This window comes from Bombus impatiens, unplaced genomic scaffold, assembly GCF_000188095.3.
Source record: "Bombus impatiens unplaced genomic scaffold, BIMP_2.2 scf_1336, whole genome shotgun sequence".
Lineage (NCBI taxonomy): Eukaryota > Metazoa > Arthropoda > Insecta > Hymenoptera > Apidae > Bombus > Bombus impatiens.
In genome coordinates, this window is record NT_177755.1 from 137,967 (window position 1) to 154,800 (window position 16,834).

Below are 16,834 nucleotides of genomic sequence, written 5' to 3' on the forward strand. Positions count from 1 at the left end.
GATGTCCACTGATGCGTTTTCATTCCTTTTGTTTTTTCAAAAATTTCATTTTTATATGTAAGTATTTAATTATTATAATTTTTAATACACTATAACACTTTACATCTCATATATCGCAAAATTGAAATCGCATCCATGTCGATTGCACGTACAGATTACAAGAATATCTCTTAACAGTAATTATTGTCTTCGGTATAGTTCCATTGATTATGCTTTATTTATCTCTTATCTTAAGTATGTATATATATATATATATTTATACATATATATATATATATTGTCAAAATTTTCAAAATATTAGTCTTTCTATTTTATTGTCAAGTTCAAATAAGGCGGAGAAAACCAGAGCATAATAGTTTAATTTCTATCTTGGATTGGAATATCGATTATAGTATTATATCGATTACCGTTGCAGCCATTATTAAACGGTTTCACATTCGAAGAACATAAACGAAGATCCTGATAGAAGAAATAGATATCATAATAGATAACCATCGAATAGGTACGACTACCATCATTATTTAATTCTATTGAAATTTAAATTAATAATATAGTTAATAAATAAAATTGTGATAGACATAAAGTATCGTTTATAATTCGAATAACCCTCAACTTCGACTTATCTCCAATATTTGCTCAAATAATTGTAAACGATACTATATTGATGTCTGTAAATAAAATAAAAGAGAATTTTCTTATCTAAAAGTGTCTAAATATTTTTTAGATTAACCACGTTAAGAATAGAGTCTACCATAGGAACCAGGAGGCTGCCAATAAGAGTATTGTCATAAAATCATATAGCCAGATAAAACAATAATTACTAAATAAGCTATAACATTATTCTTTCTCGTTTGAAATCTTCAATCAATTTGGGAGAAATAATATTAGTATAGTATTTATATATTATGGCATCACTAATACTAGCATAATTAAAGATACTAATAACTAATATTAGTATAATTGAAAAAAAAGGAAAATGCAACATTTTGCTCATGTTTTCTCCGCTCAGCGGCACAAAGGTATGATTACGTTGCCGCCTCAGCCATATTTTCAGAAATAGTATTAAATTTATATATCTGGAAGATTCTACACAGGCAGCGGGTACGGCCGCGTAATTAAATCTGTGCGAGTTTAAACGAATTAAGAAAATATACATTTTGTAGCGTTGCCACATATCGAAACTTCTTTCCTTCCGGTTACGACTTTCTATCGATTCGTTCCATTTATTGACTTACATTTATTCGGGCATAGGTAACACACGTTGATTGAATCCAGATAACGCAGAGATCGAGATCCGAGATTTCAATGAAGGACAATGAAATCCTTAAGAACAATTTTCGATAACGACGGAGGAAGAAGAACGAAAATGAAAAGCCTTTTCGTGGGACGATACTCACTGCTATCAACGCAAGGATTTGGCTTACGAAAATTTCGGGGTATCGGAGATTGCCAAGAAAGCAAATGCGAATCTTTTCCATCTTGTCGCGTGCGAACGTATTCAAGGAATTCATACGTTGATCATTAGGATAGCTTCTTCGTATTGGAGATGTCGGCAGTCCGTCGAGATACTAACGCAACAAGTATTCACGAGACTGAGGACCGCTCCTCTGCAAAAGGTAGTTATTATAATCCATTTACATACAATATGATAGCTAGACTGAGGATATTTGTACTATTAAAAAATTAAGAGATGCAAAAATGTACAGAATTCATATAATATACAAAATCATAGAAAATATCTTAAGTATTCGTTCTAATATTTGAAATAAATCCTCATTTAAGCTCTATCTTTTTATTTATATTCATAAAAATATGAAACTACATAAAGATCCGCAGTATAAGGACATCATTATCGATATAAAAATGTGGAGCGAGATTTCATTTATTTGAAGCCGGAATTTCATTGAGTTGTTATAGGTTTGACACGAAGCTATTAGAGCGTTTAGTAATTTAAAGCGTTTAGAGTGTACTATGCATACAATTAAGGAGGAGACATAAAATTAACGGAGGAAAAGGAAAAATATGAACTAAGTATGTTCATTAACACATTATTAATTATGAATATTAGAGAAACATTATTTTTTCCGTTTCTCTATTAATTTTAATGAATGGAATGATTCCATTGCCATTTGTTACTCACCGTCCAAGCCTGACCAATATTTGGCACGTTCGATGTATGTTGACCTTGACCGAATTCATAATTAATTTTCGTCGGCATTCGTAGTGTCGGCTTCGGAAATTGCTTCCGAGATTGCATATGAAAAGGTTGCTCGTTGTCAACGGTATCCTTGAAGGTAAATGTCTTCTCTGCGAGTTGTTCAGCTTTATGTTGTTCCTAAAATGTTTAATTTAGTAAAAGAGAAAGAAAAATCATAGAAAAATATTCCTTATTTAAAAAAATAATAATTTGTACTACTTCAATGTTTGAAATTATCTGGAGACGAGCAAGAAACTTGGCTAATTTATGAGATATTTTCATTGTCACTAAGTTTGAAGTATCAGTTTAAACAATATGTTATGAATAATTAGTATATTGCCAATCGTTTGATAATATTATATTATTTTTAAGAAATCTTTTCCTAGAAAATTGTTAGAAAGATACAACAAATTTTATTTCCCAATTTCATGTTATTAATTTTTCTCAAATGGAATTCGTTAATTTTGCAATTCACTCGATTAGCAAACATTTAAGTATATTTGACTCAATTTGGTTATTAACCTGTAGTTCACGAGCTCGTTCAGCGCGGAGTAATTCCTTCAAATGCCGAAAACTGCCTGCCTGAGGAACCTGAGGGGAACCAACAATCGTACGGTATTTCATGTTTGGATGTCGATTCGGTGGATACGAATTGATTGTTCCGAAAAGTCGCGGGAGTTTGTCGAAAGGCCGTGCCGGAGGTCGCATTCCATTTCTTAATCTGCTGTTTGCTGGTGCTTTATGTACCATCCTCCCATAAATTGGAGCACTACTTCCTGCACGGTTACGTGCTCTTCCCGTATACCTTCCTGCACATTATTGCCAGGTAGAATGAACAATATTTAATAAAAGATTATAATATTCAGTAATAAAAGAATTTCGTTCTAGATATAACTTTACCAAAATGAGGAAAATGTTTCATAAATTCAAAGTACCTTTATTAAAACTAAACCTCTGTAATGGGATTAGAAGTTCTAAATATTGTATACTTCCTTATTAATTTATTTTCATATGTTGTACGCTTTCTTTGTAATTGTTGCTTCAACATAGGCGCCCCTTTGATCACTTTGAATTGTAGTAGTCTCAGTAGAGGACAAGTCAGACATTATTCTGTATTACTTGGTATTATAACATAAAACTGATTTTATTTATCTATCGAATTATTTAAATTGTAAACAAACATTTGAAAATAATTTTTGTAAATGTTATAAGTATTAGGAGGAAATAACTCTATTACCTTTCTGAATAGTCTAATTTTAAATCGTTCGAATATTTCTTGTATAATAAGTGGTATCACTTATTTTAGTTCTTTATAAAGTTAGATCTTCGTATTTTATTATGAATTTTCTGCAGCAAGTTTAAGTCAGAGAGCACTCAAGGTAATGTATAGGCAGGCATCAATAATTCGATTATTTTACTTCTTTGCTTATGTTTGGCCTCTATTGTGAACTACACAGAGCTAGGCCTTAATTAAGCGAACAAACCATACGGTAACAAATTAACATGTAACTTCAAAATCATTTAATTTCTCCGTCTTAGAATGAATATAACAGCAAATAAAATAAAACATAATATTACAATAGTTTAATGAAAACAAGAAAAAAATAGAAAGCAAGTATTTGTCAATTTAAATTTTCTCATTCGGTTTACAATAAAATTAACTTTTTTACAACCCTGTTCCGCATAGAAAAAGCTAAGCAAACATATCAAATTCCATTCATCCACTGCAAACTGTCTTAATTAAAATAAAAACCCAAAATACCTCTCTTCTTAAAGTTTAAGTATACCCTATTCAATCTATCTCATTTTATGCTTACCTTTACAATACGTTTATTTAAAGATATTTGTATATAAAATTTTCTGTAGTAAATATTTTGCATTTTTTTTGTTTATAATCGTTTTTCTGTAATTCTCTTATTAACAAAATTTCGTTATACCTTTTTTTAGATAATGTAAACAGTAGAATGAGTGGACATAATGCTATACGCAACTCCTGTAAGATCGTCTTACCACGGTGGGTGTGAAGGGACTTGGGGCGTTCAGGATAAGACTTCCAGACGTTGTACGAAAATGGATCAGGATAAAGAGAGTATCCGGTAGTGGTTTTAGCAGCCCTGCTTTGTCGCTTGGTGTACCTCCACATTGCCCTCAATTCCTCGCATGTTGGCTCAGTCAGGTCAACGCGCTTCTCGGCGATGTCGCCGGTGTTCCCTGATTGCGGCGAGATCGGATCGATGTATCGTATACCGGCCACGAACGGGCTGCTTGAGAACGTTAATACAAAAGCGGTCCATACAGCCAGAGTACGCATTTTCTAGGGAATAAAATGTCCAAATTAAGATCCAAAATTCAATTCAAAATAACAGAAAAGATGATTTCTTTTTATGTACTATTATCTATACAAAAAAAACTTCTTATTGGTATCGAGAAAGATTATAATTCTTATCAGGATTACGAGTAAATTGTAAATTAGTATATGAGAAGAATATAATCTTCTGGCTTCTTTTTCATATGAGGTGTTTAAAAAACATTAAGATGCTCATTTTAAACAATATTTCTTTTTATTTGTTATATTCTTTTTATTATCAAGTATTCCAACTGATTGAACAGATTATCAAATTTTAGATGGAAACAAATTAATTTAGTTGATTAGATAATTAGATAATTAAGATTTATTTATGATGCAAAAGGAAAATTTAAAAATTAATGGAAACAGAAAAATTATATAATATAGTATTGAACAAATCCCTTTTCTTTCAAAAGAATAAGCCCTGTATTAAATATGTATATTTGTGAACAAATTTTGTAATAGATTTGAAGAAATTGAAGAAATTTCTTGAAGTGAAGTGAAGAAATTTTGCAATAGATTTGTTTAAAGTAATTTTTGATATATTATTTAATCATGAGCGGAAATTGATTTATTTTAATATTGATGTTGAAATAGCATCCAACCGGGATGTATTGGATTCCCGAAATTAATTTAATTTCCATTAGTAACTGAATTACTAAACTTTCTCGGATTAATGGATAATAGTTATCCAATTACGAGTTCCTTTTTATGTATGGCGCTACATAAAATTTAATCATTCCCAACACTCGTGCTATGGAATTTCTATGAAGAATGGTGTATTCTTGCTTTAACTTGTTAATTGAATACTGGAGAGAGATCAACTGCTCGGATTTCTCCGAATTTAATCTCGCTTGGCTATTGAAACAATACTCTAGGATTTCTTTTAAAAACTAACAATTTCGACTTCAAAAGATAATCCTCGGAAAAAGTCACAATGAATACTAAAACATTTATTGAGAACCGTAAAATTTAATTTTAATATACATAGATGCAAGATTAATATTAGTCAAAAGATTAAATATATGTACCTATATGTATACCTTTTTTTATTATATTTACGTGGGGTTTTCCATAATTCTTTATGAAGTGGATAACTCGTTATACACTGGTATTCTTTACTATTATTTTTATTATATATTGTCAATTTATTTCGTTCTTTACATTGCTGTTATTATTATTATTATTATTATTATTATTACTATTATTAATCATTACTTAATGAAGCCAGTGACTGTTTCTTGATGGAATTGGGTACTTTACGTCATCTGATTATTATGGCTGCTCCCTCTTTCTTTAACATAAATCTTACCTTTGTGTCTTTAATCAGTTGTACAATTTAATGTATAGTGGCAACAATCTGAACGACATTATTCTATAATTCAGAATAGCTGTTTCTTCTCGCATTCTGTTTCTCGGCTTCGGTTGTGAGGTACAAAATATATATAAAGATATAATTTGTATAAAATATAAAAATATATGAAATTAATTGCTATCTAGAACAATGACTCCTCGATTAGATGAAGAAATTCAACAGAATATTTAGATTGAATACCCATTCTTAATATGAGGAAAAGAAGAATTTGAACTATTTTTAACCAGTTTCGATCATTTTTCACACACTCAGCTCTTTCTTCCTTACATTTTCGGTATACACATCATAAATGCTACGAAAAACTCAAACTAAAGGATATGACAATTGTATCATTCAAGTGAAACATTAATAACTACACGGTAAAAAGCTGGAAGAAAAGTAAACTAAAAAAGGAACTAACTTAAACAAATAGAAACTGATTACCTCTTACATATTTGGTGGCTACATTTTTCTCTTAAATTTTAAAAAGTACGTACGTAACAAAAAATATATTTTCATTGAAACTATTAGTATATTATGTACATATTTTTTTCTTTCCTCAGGAAAAGGATTACTGATCGCGTAGCTGCTTTTCGTTACCAACTCTAACAGCTGTTTCTCGAATATATCCTCCCTGCTCGTCGTTCTCCCATGGCAAGTTATATTTCAAACGTGGCTGAGTAAAATATGAAAAATTACCTCCTCCGTCTCATTCTGCAATTAACATGGAAAGTCGGAAAAATCTAATTCCACTCTGGCAAAAACTCTTTGCTTCAGAGAAACTTAAAATAAACCAGAAGCCAATGAATTTACAAAGTGCCTAATTAAAGAGGAAAATACGTGTAAAGTAATAAGTTTCACCTACTGCTTATTGAAAATTCGATAGAAGCTGTTTTTTCATCCCTTAAAATATAATTTGTTCTCGGTAAAAAATCAAGTGAAAAATGAAGAAAGAAGACTGTGAAAATATACCTGTAACATTGATCGTTAATACACGTTGACAGGATATCGGTGGTCGAGTAGCTGAGCTACGAAGGAAGAACGTTTTTCACTGGCAACTTCGATAAATCAAGGAGAGCAGCGAACGAGAGAGCGAGCAAAGAACGAATCGCATGAATGGAACCAGCGGACACACGGGGTGGAAAACGAGGGTGAGGGAGGGAGAGGAATAGAGAGAGAGAGAGAGAAAGAGAGAGAGAGAGTGCCAAGGAAGGAAGGAGGTCAAGAGTGGAACGAAGAGAAACTGGTGAATGAACGAGAGTCGGATTCACTAACCTGCTAGTCCACGCAGTCCGGAAACCGAGGAACAACTGAGAGAGGTGGTATCATCGAGGCAACTATTCGCCTTCCTTTGCTGCCCCCTCTTCCACAGCACACCCCTTCGTTCGTTTCAAACCCCTCTACGCGGGCTCTGTCGAGCCCCCTCTCTCTTTTCTCTCTTTTCTCTCTTCCTCCTTCTCTCTATTCTCTTCTTCATACTCCAAAAGGAGCTTTTCGTCAGGACGTTTGGCTGTTTCTAAGAATTCCTGTTCCTTTCTAAGAATTCCCTTAGTCTATTTTCCCTTTCTCTATTTTAGATATGCATAATTTTATCCTCCTTCCTATAGACTATAATTTCTTGAAGTTAATCTTTTGACCTTACATTTGTTGAACATAATAAAATGAATAATATAAAATGAACTGTATTTATGCTAATGGTTATAGAAGAGCTATACCATTTTTTTGTTTTTTGGAGATTACTTTTGTATAGTATCTTCTTGACTTCATTCTTTTTTCTTTCACTCCATGATTCATTGAATACCATGAATATTATATTGTTCAATATCATAACTATGTAAAATTAATTTCGGTACATTATATATATTGTCTTTGAATTTCTTATGTTTCTGTTAGAGCCAGTAAGTCTTCCAGACCTGAGGGTTATGATGTCGTACGGCTAGGGTGGCAGATCACGAATAAGCTTACGCTAAGTTCCGGTCCGCCTGCGCAACAAGTTTCTCCCTGGGACTTAAAATCGTTGTAGCCCGTACCGTCAATCTAAATAAGAAGTAGTTGCGTCACTGAAATATCGGATTTACCAAAAAATTAACATTGAACTCTTTCCAATGTTCTTTCGGATAAACTAAATGAAAGATCAATATCTCATTTTTCTATTTCTTTCATTTATAATTTTTTCACTTTTGAAATTCTGATTTTATCAATAAATTCATAAATATATCTAAATTTATATAAAACAGAGATATTTTAATTAAGATCAAAAATGTTATTTATAAGATTTGTGAAACTAATTAATATGATTTTAGGCTTGGAGACCTTCGTGGCTGACTAGTGTACGATAAAACTCCTTAATGCTTCAGTACTAGGTATGCGTATACATATAACATGCATACCTATTCCACTGAAATGAACACCTCGCTATCTTTCACGTAGATATATTTTTCATTACACGACATAACAAGATCTAGAATTGAATGAAGCTAGAAGACAAAGAAACTTAGCGATATTTCTCCACCGACACCGCTCATTTCTTCATATCTCGATGAAGAACCATTATTGTCCCAGAAGAGCTAGTCTTATCGGGATGGAATAATCAACGCAAAACAATGCCTTTTTAGTCTTCTAACGACGTCAACAGTACTCTCTGATACAGGTATCGAACGTCAAATTAACAGGCTTCTTGGCTGGCACAATTAAACTTCGAAATTTCCGCAATTTCTTTCAGAGCAGTAAATTTCAATCTTTGTAGGTACTTATGTTGTTGGCGTGATTCATCAATCTTTCGAAATAACGATTACGAGAAGGAGGTGGCAGAAAGACACGAGCCTACGTAAAACGTGTAAAGCATGAATTTTTGGAAAAGCACAAGGGTAAATGTCAATTTTAGGGCAAAGTGGTTGTGCCTACATTCGTGCGTATAATCGAAGAGAGGGGTGAAACCCCCTCTCTTGTTAGCCACCCACGGCATTCCAGTAATCGGGCTACCGTTCCCTCTTCTTCACTCTACCTTTCCCCTCGATCTTTCAAGGCCCTTCCCCTCTGCTAACCCCGTGTCACAGCAGTGCGGCTGCTGAATGACCGAAAGTGGGGGTAACTCATCTCTCCTCTAACTACCCACGCAATCAATAGCAGCCTTGCTGCTTCTACTGAATGGACTCTGCCCTCCACGGCCTCCGCTGCTCTTCGTCTGCTTCGAACCGGCTTCTATCCTTTTTCACCCTCACTCTATCGATTACTACGCCCTTGCCGTGCGATCTTGCGGGGGGCCGCTCTATCGACCCATCCACCTGTATTACAGTTCATTCATAAATCTTTGCTGCTTTTCACTCGGGATTGCAGCTTGTTTCATCCTCTATTGGTCGTCTAAAGTATATTATTGCATATATTTTCATATTTCTACGTCTGGTTGTTGTTTATCGTAGGATTTATAAACATTAAAATCTGTAACGAAAAAAAGACACGTGTGCTTGAGTTACGAGGAATATCAGAATACCATGTATACTCTTTCCGCGGTAATAAATTGATAAATGACTTCTGTTTTAATATCGTGCGGTTTTATGTCAATATTTGAATGAAGATTGCTTGGCGAAGGCAACTTTCTTTGACTTTCTGTTTGATGATATAAGAAATGTGGGGTACTAGCCAATATAATGATGTTATAGATAAGCTTCACCCATATAGGATCCAATCAGTTCACAGTCGGAATGATGAAGAGATCCTTCAATAGACATTTATTTGGCAATGATTGAAATGAAATATTTAGGATTTCCTTTTAGACAGGAATTTGTAATATTCAAAGAACTAATCTAATACAATATTTTGTTCATTTTTATATCTTTCCTTTTGAAGAGTAGGGAAGAATGAGAGAAAGTTAACGAATAAATTTTCAAATAGTTAATAAAATGTGTTTATTACATTTTTATTAAATACTGTACATTATTTCATCAGTTTTAAATGCACGAGTACGTGTTACAAATTAATTGATGATAAACATTAGATGCATCTACAATTAATCATCCAGCTATTAGCTTTATAGAATTTTTCATTTAGCTAAACTCACATTGTCGCTTACTTAATTTAACTAATGTTGTCGAATGTTGCAACGATCATTATAAAATATGTACGTAATATAATACGTATGTGGATATAATAACCACATTCTTAGTCTATGTTTATCTATTACAGTTGAAATTTAGAACATAAACAAAGATCGACATCGATATTTGCATTTTGAAACGATAACCTTACTCGAGAGTCCTTTTGACTTCAATAGATTGGATGGTTTATCACGAAGCTTTTTAAAATCAACATATTTTATAATGTGTTCAATTAATCGCATCATTTTATTATTTTAAGAATATATACTCGTTCGTTGAAAACACTTATCTTATATTTCTAAAATAATCTATTGTAATGCACAAGCATTATCCGTAAAAAGTTAGATGTTTACGTTAGTGGAACACCAATATTACGGTTTATATGACATGTATCAAGTGGGTACTTCAAAAGAGACGTAAAAAAACATTAATTATACGCAATTGATTTTGTCTTTAACTGCCCGTGGAAGATCATCTCTCGCTACTCCAGTAGCTCTTACCAATAACTTCTGTAAACGTACAAGTCATTTTACACAATATAAAATGGAGAAAATGTTTCACAGATATCACTGAAGTATAATTAAATGCTTTAGCATGGTGTGAACATACCGTTACTTACCTGTACGATTGCTAACAGGGCTACGACTTCGAGAATAACTCCGACTGTAACTACGACGATTACCACGACCGTTGTGTTCCCTACTGTGACTTCGACTTCTACTTCTTGAATAACTACGATCTTTTCCGTTTCGGCCACCTCGAGACCGCCATCTATTTCTTCCGCCTAAAAATATCCACTCAATTAATTAATATTTTCTGAATACGTAGAAACTACTACAAATATACTAAGAAACTGGAAATATTAAGTGAAAAAAATTAAGTATTTCATCATATTCAAGGTAATAGGAGATTTTTGAAGTATAAAAAGTTAATGTAAATGATAGTTAGAAGAGATTATTTTAATAGGTAAAAGATATATAAGAGTACCTCTATGCCTGCCATATCCACCACTCTTACTATCGGCAAGTTCAAGTAATTTTGGATTGATAACTTGGTTCGCTTCTTTTAATACCTGGATTAGGTCGTTAGCCTTATTCGAATTATTAGGTGTAAAAAAGGTATATGCTGTACCAGTTTTCTGTCGACGACCTGTTCGACCGATTCGATGAACGTAATCTTCCGAACAGGAGGGATAGTCAAAATTGATGACAAACTTGACGTCTTCAACGTCTGAAATAAAGCATTATGTATTAGCTGTTAATCACCAAAAGCATCCGCCTCCCAGACAGACGTCAGTTAAGATAGTAGTATGGCAAGACGTATATAAAATATCGTATTAAATATCTCAATCACTTATTTTAAAGTAATATTTAGATTAAAATACGCTCTCCAAAAGGTAGTACTACAGTCATTCACCTATGTCACCTCAACTAAGAGTGTCTTATAAATTTATCTGACTATATGTATTGTAAGCAAGTTTTAATATGTACATATATAAAGAAAAGGAAACACACACATATAAAAAATCTTGTAAAACGTATCATTTAAAGATTTCTTAAGAACAAATATTTGCTTTTGTTCTTAACTTCGTTCAAATAATAAAATGAAATAAAGATCAAAGGAACTAAAAAGAATACTATGTCTTTAGAGAGCGTTTTAACTAAAGTATAAAGTGCTGAAATAAATTTCCGCGCGAAAACAATTCTGGTTCCCTTCTCTAACAAAAATAATATTTATTTTAATATACATTTCTATTAAAAAAGTAATATTTCAATTTCATAAAAATATATTTAATTTGAAATACATACAAATATTCTTAATCTGTATACATAATTGAAAAACAATATGAATATTTAAATAAAAAGAAACCAGAATTGATATACATAGAACCTTATTTGATATGATAGTTAGTATAATGTGAATATGTAATGATATAGTTATCATGAAGGATTCAGGAAGATAAAGGAAATGTAAATTCAAATGGATATAAAAGTGATACATGTGTGTATGTATATAGAAATATACATAAATATATATACATACACATATAGAATGTTTTATAAAATATTTAAAATTCTTAAACTGAAAAAGAACAAGGTAGTTCTTGGCAGTATTGTGTGACCATTAATCAACAACTTTTTGAATTCTCACATAATGTATATATAGGAGATAATTTTATGTATAAAATAATCTTTGAGAATTTTATTGTATTATATAAAGTTGGTAAATGATGATCACAAGAAGATATCAAGAATTATCTTGTTTTTTATTCAAGAACTTCTCATACATTTCAGTATGTCAGATTTTACAAAACATTTTGTTACATATGTATATGCAAAAAGTGTACATATTGAGACCCCCAGATAAATGCATTTGAACTGTACTACATCTTTTTGAGGAAATCTAAGATATTTTTGATTAAATGAAATGTTGGGCAATTCTTAATTTAGAAGACACTTAATGGAATTTTTTTGATCAATTTTCAGATACACACATAATTCAAATACAATTACAATTTTTAATTGAGCTACACAATTAGGCAATTATATCTTCCAAATAAACAATCACACAACATTTAGATATCGAGCGAAGTTTCTCTTTAATAAAAAATTATCTGAGATTTCATTGAATGGGAATGTTAATACAGTCAAATTACCTTTTTTCTGGGTGGCTTATACAGCTATATATATATAGCAATTAATTTAAGATTACTGTTATACTAAAATTAGGCAATGGGTGAGTGTCGCTAGCAACGTACGGGCAGGGCCTGGCTGTTTGCGCTCGCTCCAGCTACAGCCTCCGCCATTCTGTTGCTACAGGGCACACTTAGAGGCTCTGGCATCAGCTACCATGCCACCGCCTCATTGGACCGTTGTTGGGTCTGATTAGCTTGAGCGGCCAGCGCAGGGGATTCTATTCTGGCAACAACGACTTGGCCAGCCCAGATGGCGTACAGCGTAGCGTAGAACTGATATCCAGTATGTAGGAGGTAAAGTAGACCCCGATTTGGCCCGGACTGGCCTTTCACGGAATTGACGTATAGAGGCACGCGTCGCAGCCAGCGCAGACAATGCAAACTAGTGCACCACCGAACAAACAGGCGGCGGGCACCCCCAATTTGCTTTGCATTACCCGGCGTAGGTCTGCGCGCAATGTGCCTCTGCAATACAAACAAAGATCCAACCGCGTTAGGTACATGTTTATCTTATTATCTTCCTGTGTTCAATATGAATTTTGTATTACAGTATTTCATTTTATTTTTGAATTTTTTGTTTTATCTCTTTTTATCAACTATTATTAACAGAATTCTGATAATCTCAATGAAGGCGATTTTATGGGAAAGAATATCTCTAAACTTCTATTTAATCATCTGTGACTTACGGCAAGCATAGAACATTTTTATTAGATTGACCTTAAGTTCAAGTTATAATTACGTTACAAATATAGTAATATAAAATGGTGCATCAGCACTTTATGAAGTTATTCAATTCTTTAAGAAAGTAACGCCTTACATCTCCACTATGAACTGTACAAGTACTTGTTTCTGACTTTAGAATTCATTTGCTTTCTCTTTAACTAGATCAATTGCTTCTGTACCTTTATAAATCAAGAGCTTGCCTTTATAAATCAATTGCAACTTGTTTTTACTACCTTTCTCTCATGTATTATTTAAAAATTATTACCTTTAGCAAAAAGTGAGGAAGCAAAATAAACACAAATATTAGAAATGCTGAATGAACCACGTTATGCATTTAAAACACTACTTATCTATTATCTATAATTTTAATTTATTTTCAAAGAATAAAATTTTTTAATATCTAAAATTTTGAAAAATTCCTACAATTTTCATTAACTTTTACTTATCAATACTTTAATGAAAAAATTTATAGTTATTTTCTTTTCAGTCATAAAGTGGTTCAAAAGATCAATGAAACCTTGTTCTGATTATATGAAAAGTTATCTGTATTAATATCAAAAAAATGAAAAATGATAAAAAGTACATCCTCATTTTATTTAGGATAATTTTCTTAATTCCAGTTAACAAGTTTATCATATTCTCCGTTCAGTAATTATATTTTTAATATCACGTCAGAACAAGATATCTCATATACTGCAGTAATTATTAAGCTCACTGGTAGAAATGTGATTTAGAGCAATTCATTCTCCGTGTCAAAGGAAAATGATCAATGACACTTGATATTTTATTATATTATAATAACAATTGTTTACTTACCAAGACCACGAGCAGCAACATCTGTTGCGACAAGAATTGGCGCTTTCCCTGATCTAAAATCTAAAAATTAAACATAAAATTTAGTTTCAACTATACTTCAAAACATTGTAAGTATCCAATTAACAATGTTCACCTTGTAAAACCCAATCCCTTTCTTGCTGTGTCTTGTCACCATGTATACAAACAGCTGGCCACCCATCTCTCTTCATTTTTCTCGTTATTTCATCCACTCTGCGTTTTGTCTCAATAAATACTATAGTTTTGTTTTCACTTTCTGCCATTATTTCTTTTAAAAGTGTGCTTAATCTATAATTGAAAATAAAATTAATAGTAAAATTTCATTGAGCTTTCCAACAGCTTTATAGATATGTTTAATTTCTTACTTATTTTCTTTTTCGTAGTCTTGACATACATCAATAATTTGTAATATATTATGATTTGCAGCTAACTGTAGGGACCCAACATTAATTTGAGCATAATCTTTTAAAAAATCTTCAGCTAAATTTTTTACTTCCTTGGGCCATGTAGCTGACCACATTAATGTCTGTCTATCTGGCCTAATTTGTTCTATGATCTTTCTAATTTGAGGTTCAAATCCCATATCTAACATTCTATCTGCTTCATCTAATACTAAATAGGTACACCTTTTTAAATTTGTACGCCCTGATTCAAGAAAGTCTAATAATCTACCAGGTGTAGCTATGACAATCTCTACCCCACCATCTAAATCTCTGGCCTGTGCACCTTTTGGTGCTCCACCATATAGACAAGTGTTTCTAATACCAGAGGAATGACCAAAATCATCAGCAACTTGCTGAATTTGTTGTGCAAGTTCTCGCGTTGGAGCTAGCACTAAAGCAATAGGTCCATCCTTTCGTCCTAACTTAGGTTGACTATTAATGTGAACAATTGCTGGGAGTATATAAGATAATGTTTTCCCAGAACCTGTTGATGCAATTCCTACCATGTCTCTTCCACTTAAAGCAATTGGCCATCCCTGTGCTTGTATTGATGTGGGTTCAGTAAAACCTTGTCGCCTGAAAATTATAAATAACAACATCTCTGTTATAATCTGTTATATCAATGGCTCACATTCTGTAATACGTGATATCTTAATTCAAAATTTTCAGTAGCTATTTTAATCATTTTAACTAATTTTAGTTCTTTAGTATTTTTTTCTTATTATCTTAAAGTCCTAACAATTTCAGCTCCATTCTTACTTGATTTGATGAAAGTAAAGTTTCCAGAATAAGCAAGTTTTAAGTTCTGATATTCTTGACAATGTACAACATATCATCACATACTGGATACTTGTTCTAAACTTAAGAAACAAATTCTAATATCACCATTGTAAAATATTTGCACTTCATAGCTACTAATACATTTGGAGCATTTTTGTCTTGAACAAAATTATTACCTGAAAAAAATGCTTACTTTATCTCCTTTAGAACATAGTCTGGAAAACCTGTTTCTTCAAATGTGAATACAGGATTAGGTATATTTTTCCCCTTTAGAGTGATTTCTTTTTCGCTTCTGTACTGTTCAACTATACGTAAATCACGATTTTGAACTGCCTCATGTGGTACATAAAAATCTTTTTTGAAAGGTTCCAATCGACTTAAATCCCATCTAGGTTTTCTTAAATTTGCTCCAGGTTGACCACGGCTGTTTCTGCCACCACCCCGATCTCTACCTCCACTACTGCCCCAATTTCTTCTATCTCTTGGTGATCTGCTACGAGATCTACTGCGAGATCTACGTCTCCTATCTCTGTCACGACTACGACTAAAAAATGAAATACACAAGTATTATTAATGCTCAAGTATAAATCTTACTATTTCTATGTTATAAAATTCATTTTTCAAGCAAAAAACTTATTTCGATTTATAAAAATAAAAATAAAAATATTTGTATTATTTTTTAATTATCTTGTAAGCTATATACTACTTTTGAAATATATAAAATCCAGGACGGAAAATCTTAATTTTACGATGCATCTTAGAAATTCAAATTTCTTCCAAGCTTACTCTGAAAGTACGCAGGTTATAATTGTCGCAAAAATATCATAAATGTCATAGGATTTTTTAATAGTTATTTTTGCTTCCTACTTCTTATTTTGAATGTAATTCTATTCTACTTTAATGCATAAACAGTTACAGTTCAAGTGCATTCATTTCGAATATGCGATTATTAACGCTGAACATTGAGCATATTGATAACATATATTTCCACATATCTACATGCGTGTATACTTTACCTCCTATAGCGGCCCATGATTAACTTTCTCTTAGTTTCCTTCTTCTTTTTTACTACGAAGCTCTACTAACAATAATAATTGCCTAAATACAAAAAACACAAGATGTCAGCAAGTTGTAAAATTTGTCTCTAATCAAAAAACGTAAAGTAAATGAAAGCGGTTCTTTAGCCACAAACGACGTAATCACAAGAAGTAATGATACTGTAATGTTTCTTACGCATGCGCAGCAATCGATAAAATCTTCATTTTAATGATTCTAGTATTTTTACTTTTACCCATTAAAGGGCAAAATTTGAACACTAAAAAGACTCCACTAATTTACTAATATTGTCGCAAAAATATAAATATTAT

At 32.1% G+C, this 16,834-nt stretch overlaps 2 protein-coding genes and 2 long non-coding RNA genes across 6 annotated transcripts; 2 read left to right on the forward strand and 2 right to left on the reverse strand.

The window, feature by feature from the left end:
• Window positions 1–1,469: 1,469 nt before the first annotated feature.
• On the reverse strand, window positions 1,470–7,276 carry LOC100746197. Of its 2 annotated transcripts, XM_033323943.1 has the most exons (6): window positions 7,174–7,198; window positions 6,871–6,926; window positions 4,208–4,511; window positions 2,720–3,006; window positions 2,141–2,335; window positions 1,470–1,607 (listed from the first exon to the last, which is right to left on the reverse strand). In XM_033323943.1, exons 2-6 carry the CDS (start codon window positions 6,877–6,879, stop codon window positions 1,569–1,571), a joined length of 834 nt encoding a protein of 277 aa, XP_033179834.1. In that variant the 5' UTR covers window positions 6,880–6,926; window positions 7,174–7,198; the 3' UTR covers window positions 1,470–1,568. The 2 variants fall into 2 exon arrangements, with proteins under 2 accessions (XP_033179834.1, XP_003493915.1); XM_003493867.4 differs by lacking the exon at window positions 6,871–6,926 and having other exon boundaries at window positions 7,174–7,276.
• Window positions 2,934–3,922, forward strand: LOC117152387. Its single transcript, XR_004462765.1, has 2 exons — window positions 2,934–3,023; window positions 3,086–3,922. It is a non-coding gene; the product is annotated as an uncharacterized LOC117152387 (long non-coding RNA).
• Window positions 7,134–10,020, forward strand: LOC117152386. Its single transcript, XR_004462764.1, has 4 exons — window positions 7,134–7,217; window positions 8,202–8,261; window positions 8,329–8,548; window positions 8,645–10,020. It is a non-coding gene; the product is annotated as an uncharacterized LOC117152386 (long non-coding RNA).
• On the reverse strand, window positions 9,787–16,691 carry LOC100746076 (probable ATP-dependent RNA helicase DDX17). Of its 2 annotated transcripts, none has more exons than XM_003493866.4 (8): window positions 16,484–16,691; window positions 15,661–16,011; window positions 14,610–15,263; window positions 14,360–14,532; window positions 14,227–14,286; window positions 10,980–11,222; window positions 10,612–10,776; window positions 9,787–10,501 (listed from the first exon to the last, which is right to left on the reverse strand). In XM_003493866.4, the coding sequence occupies exons 1-8, from the start codon at window positions 16,498–16,500 to the stop codon at window positions 10,464–10,466; spliced, it is 1,701 nt and encodes a 566-aa protein (XP_003493914.1). In that variant the 5' UTR covers window positions 16,501–16,691; the 3' UTR covers window positions 9,787–10,463. The 2 variants fall into 2 exon arrangements, with proteins under 2 accessions (XP_003493914.1, XP_012247736.1); XM_012392313.3 differs by having other exon boundaries at window positions 10,602–10,776.
• Between the last annotated feature and the right edge of the window lie 143 nt (window positions 16,692–16,834).

Bases quoted from the DNA above. Each gene is read 5' to 3' on its own strand.
- LOC100746197 (XM_033323943.1), bottom strand. The intron at 2,336-2,719 runs GTTAATAACCAA...TAAACATTTTAG, and splicing joins AACGAGCTCGTGAACTACAG to GAACAACATAAAGCTGAACA. The intron at 1,608-2,140 runs GTGAGTAACAAA...TACCTTTTGCAG, and splicing joins ATATTGGTCAGGCTTGGACG to AGGAGCGGTCCTCAGTCTCG.
- LOC100746076 (XM_003493866.4), bottom strand. The intron at 15,264-15,660 runs GTAAGCATTTTT...TATAATTTTCAG, and splicing joins TATGTTCTAAAGGAGATAAA to GCGACAAGGTTTTACTGAAC. The intron at 10,502-10,611 runs GTAAGTAACGGT...GTACGTTTACAG, and splicing joins CCCTGTTAGCAATCGTACAG to AAGTTATTGGTAAGAGCTAC.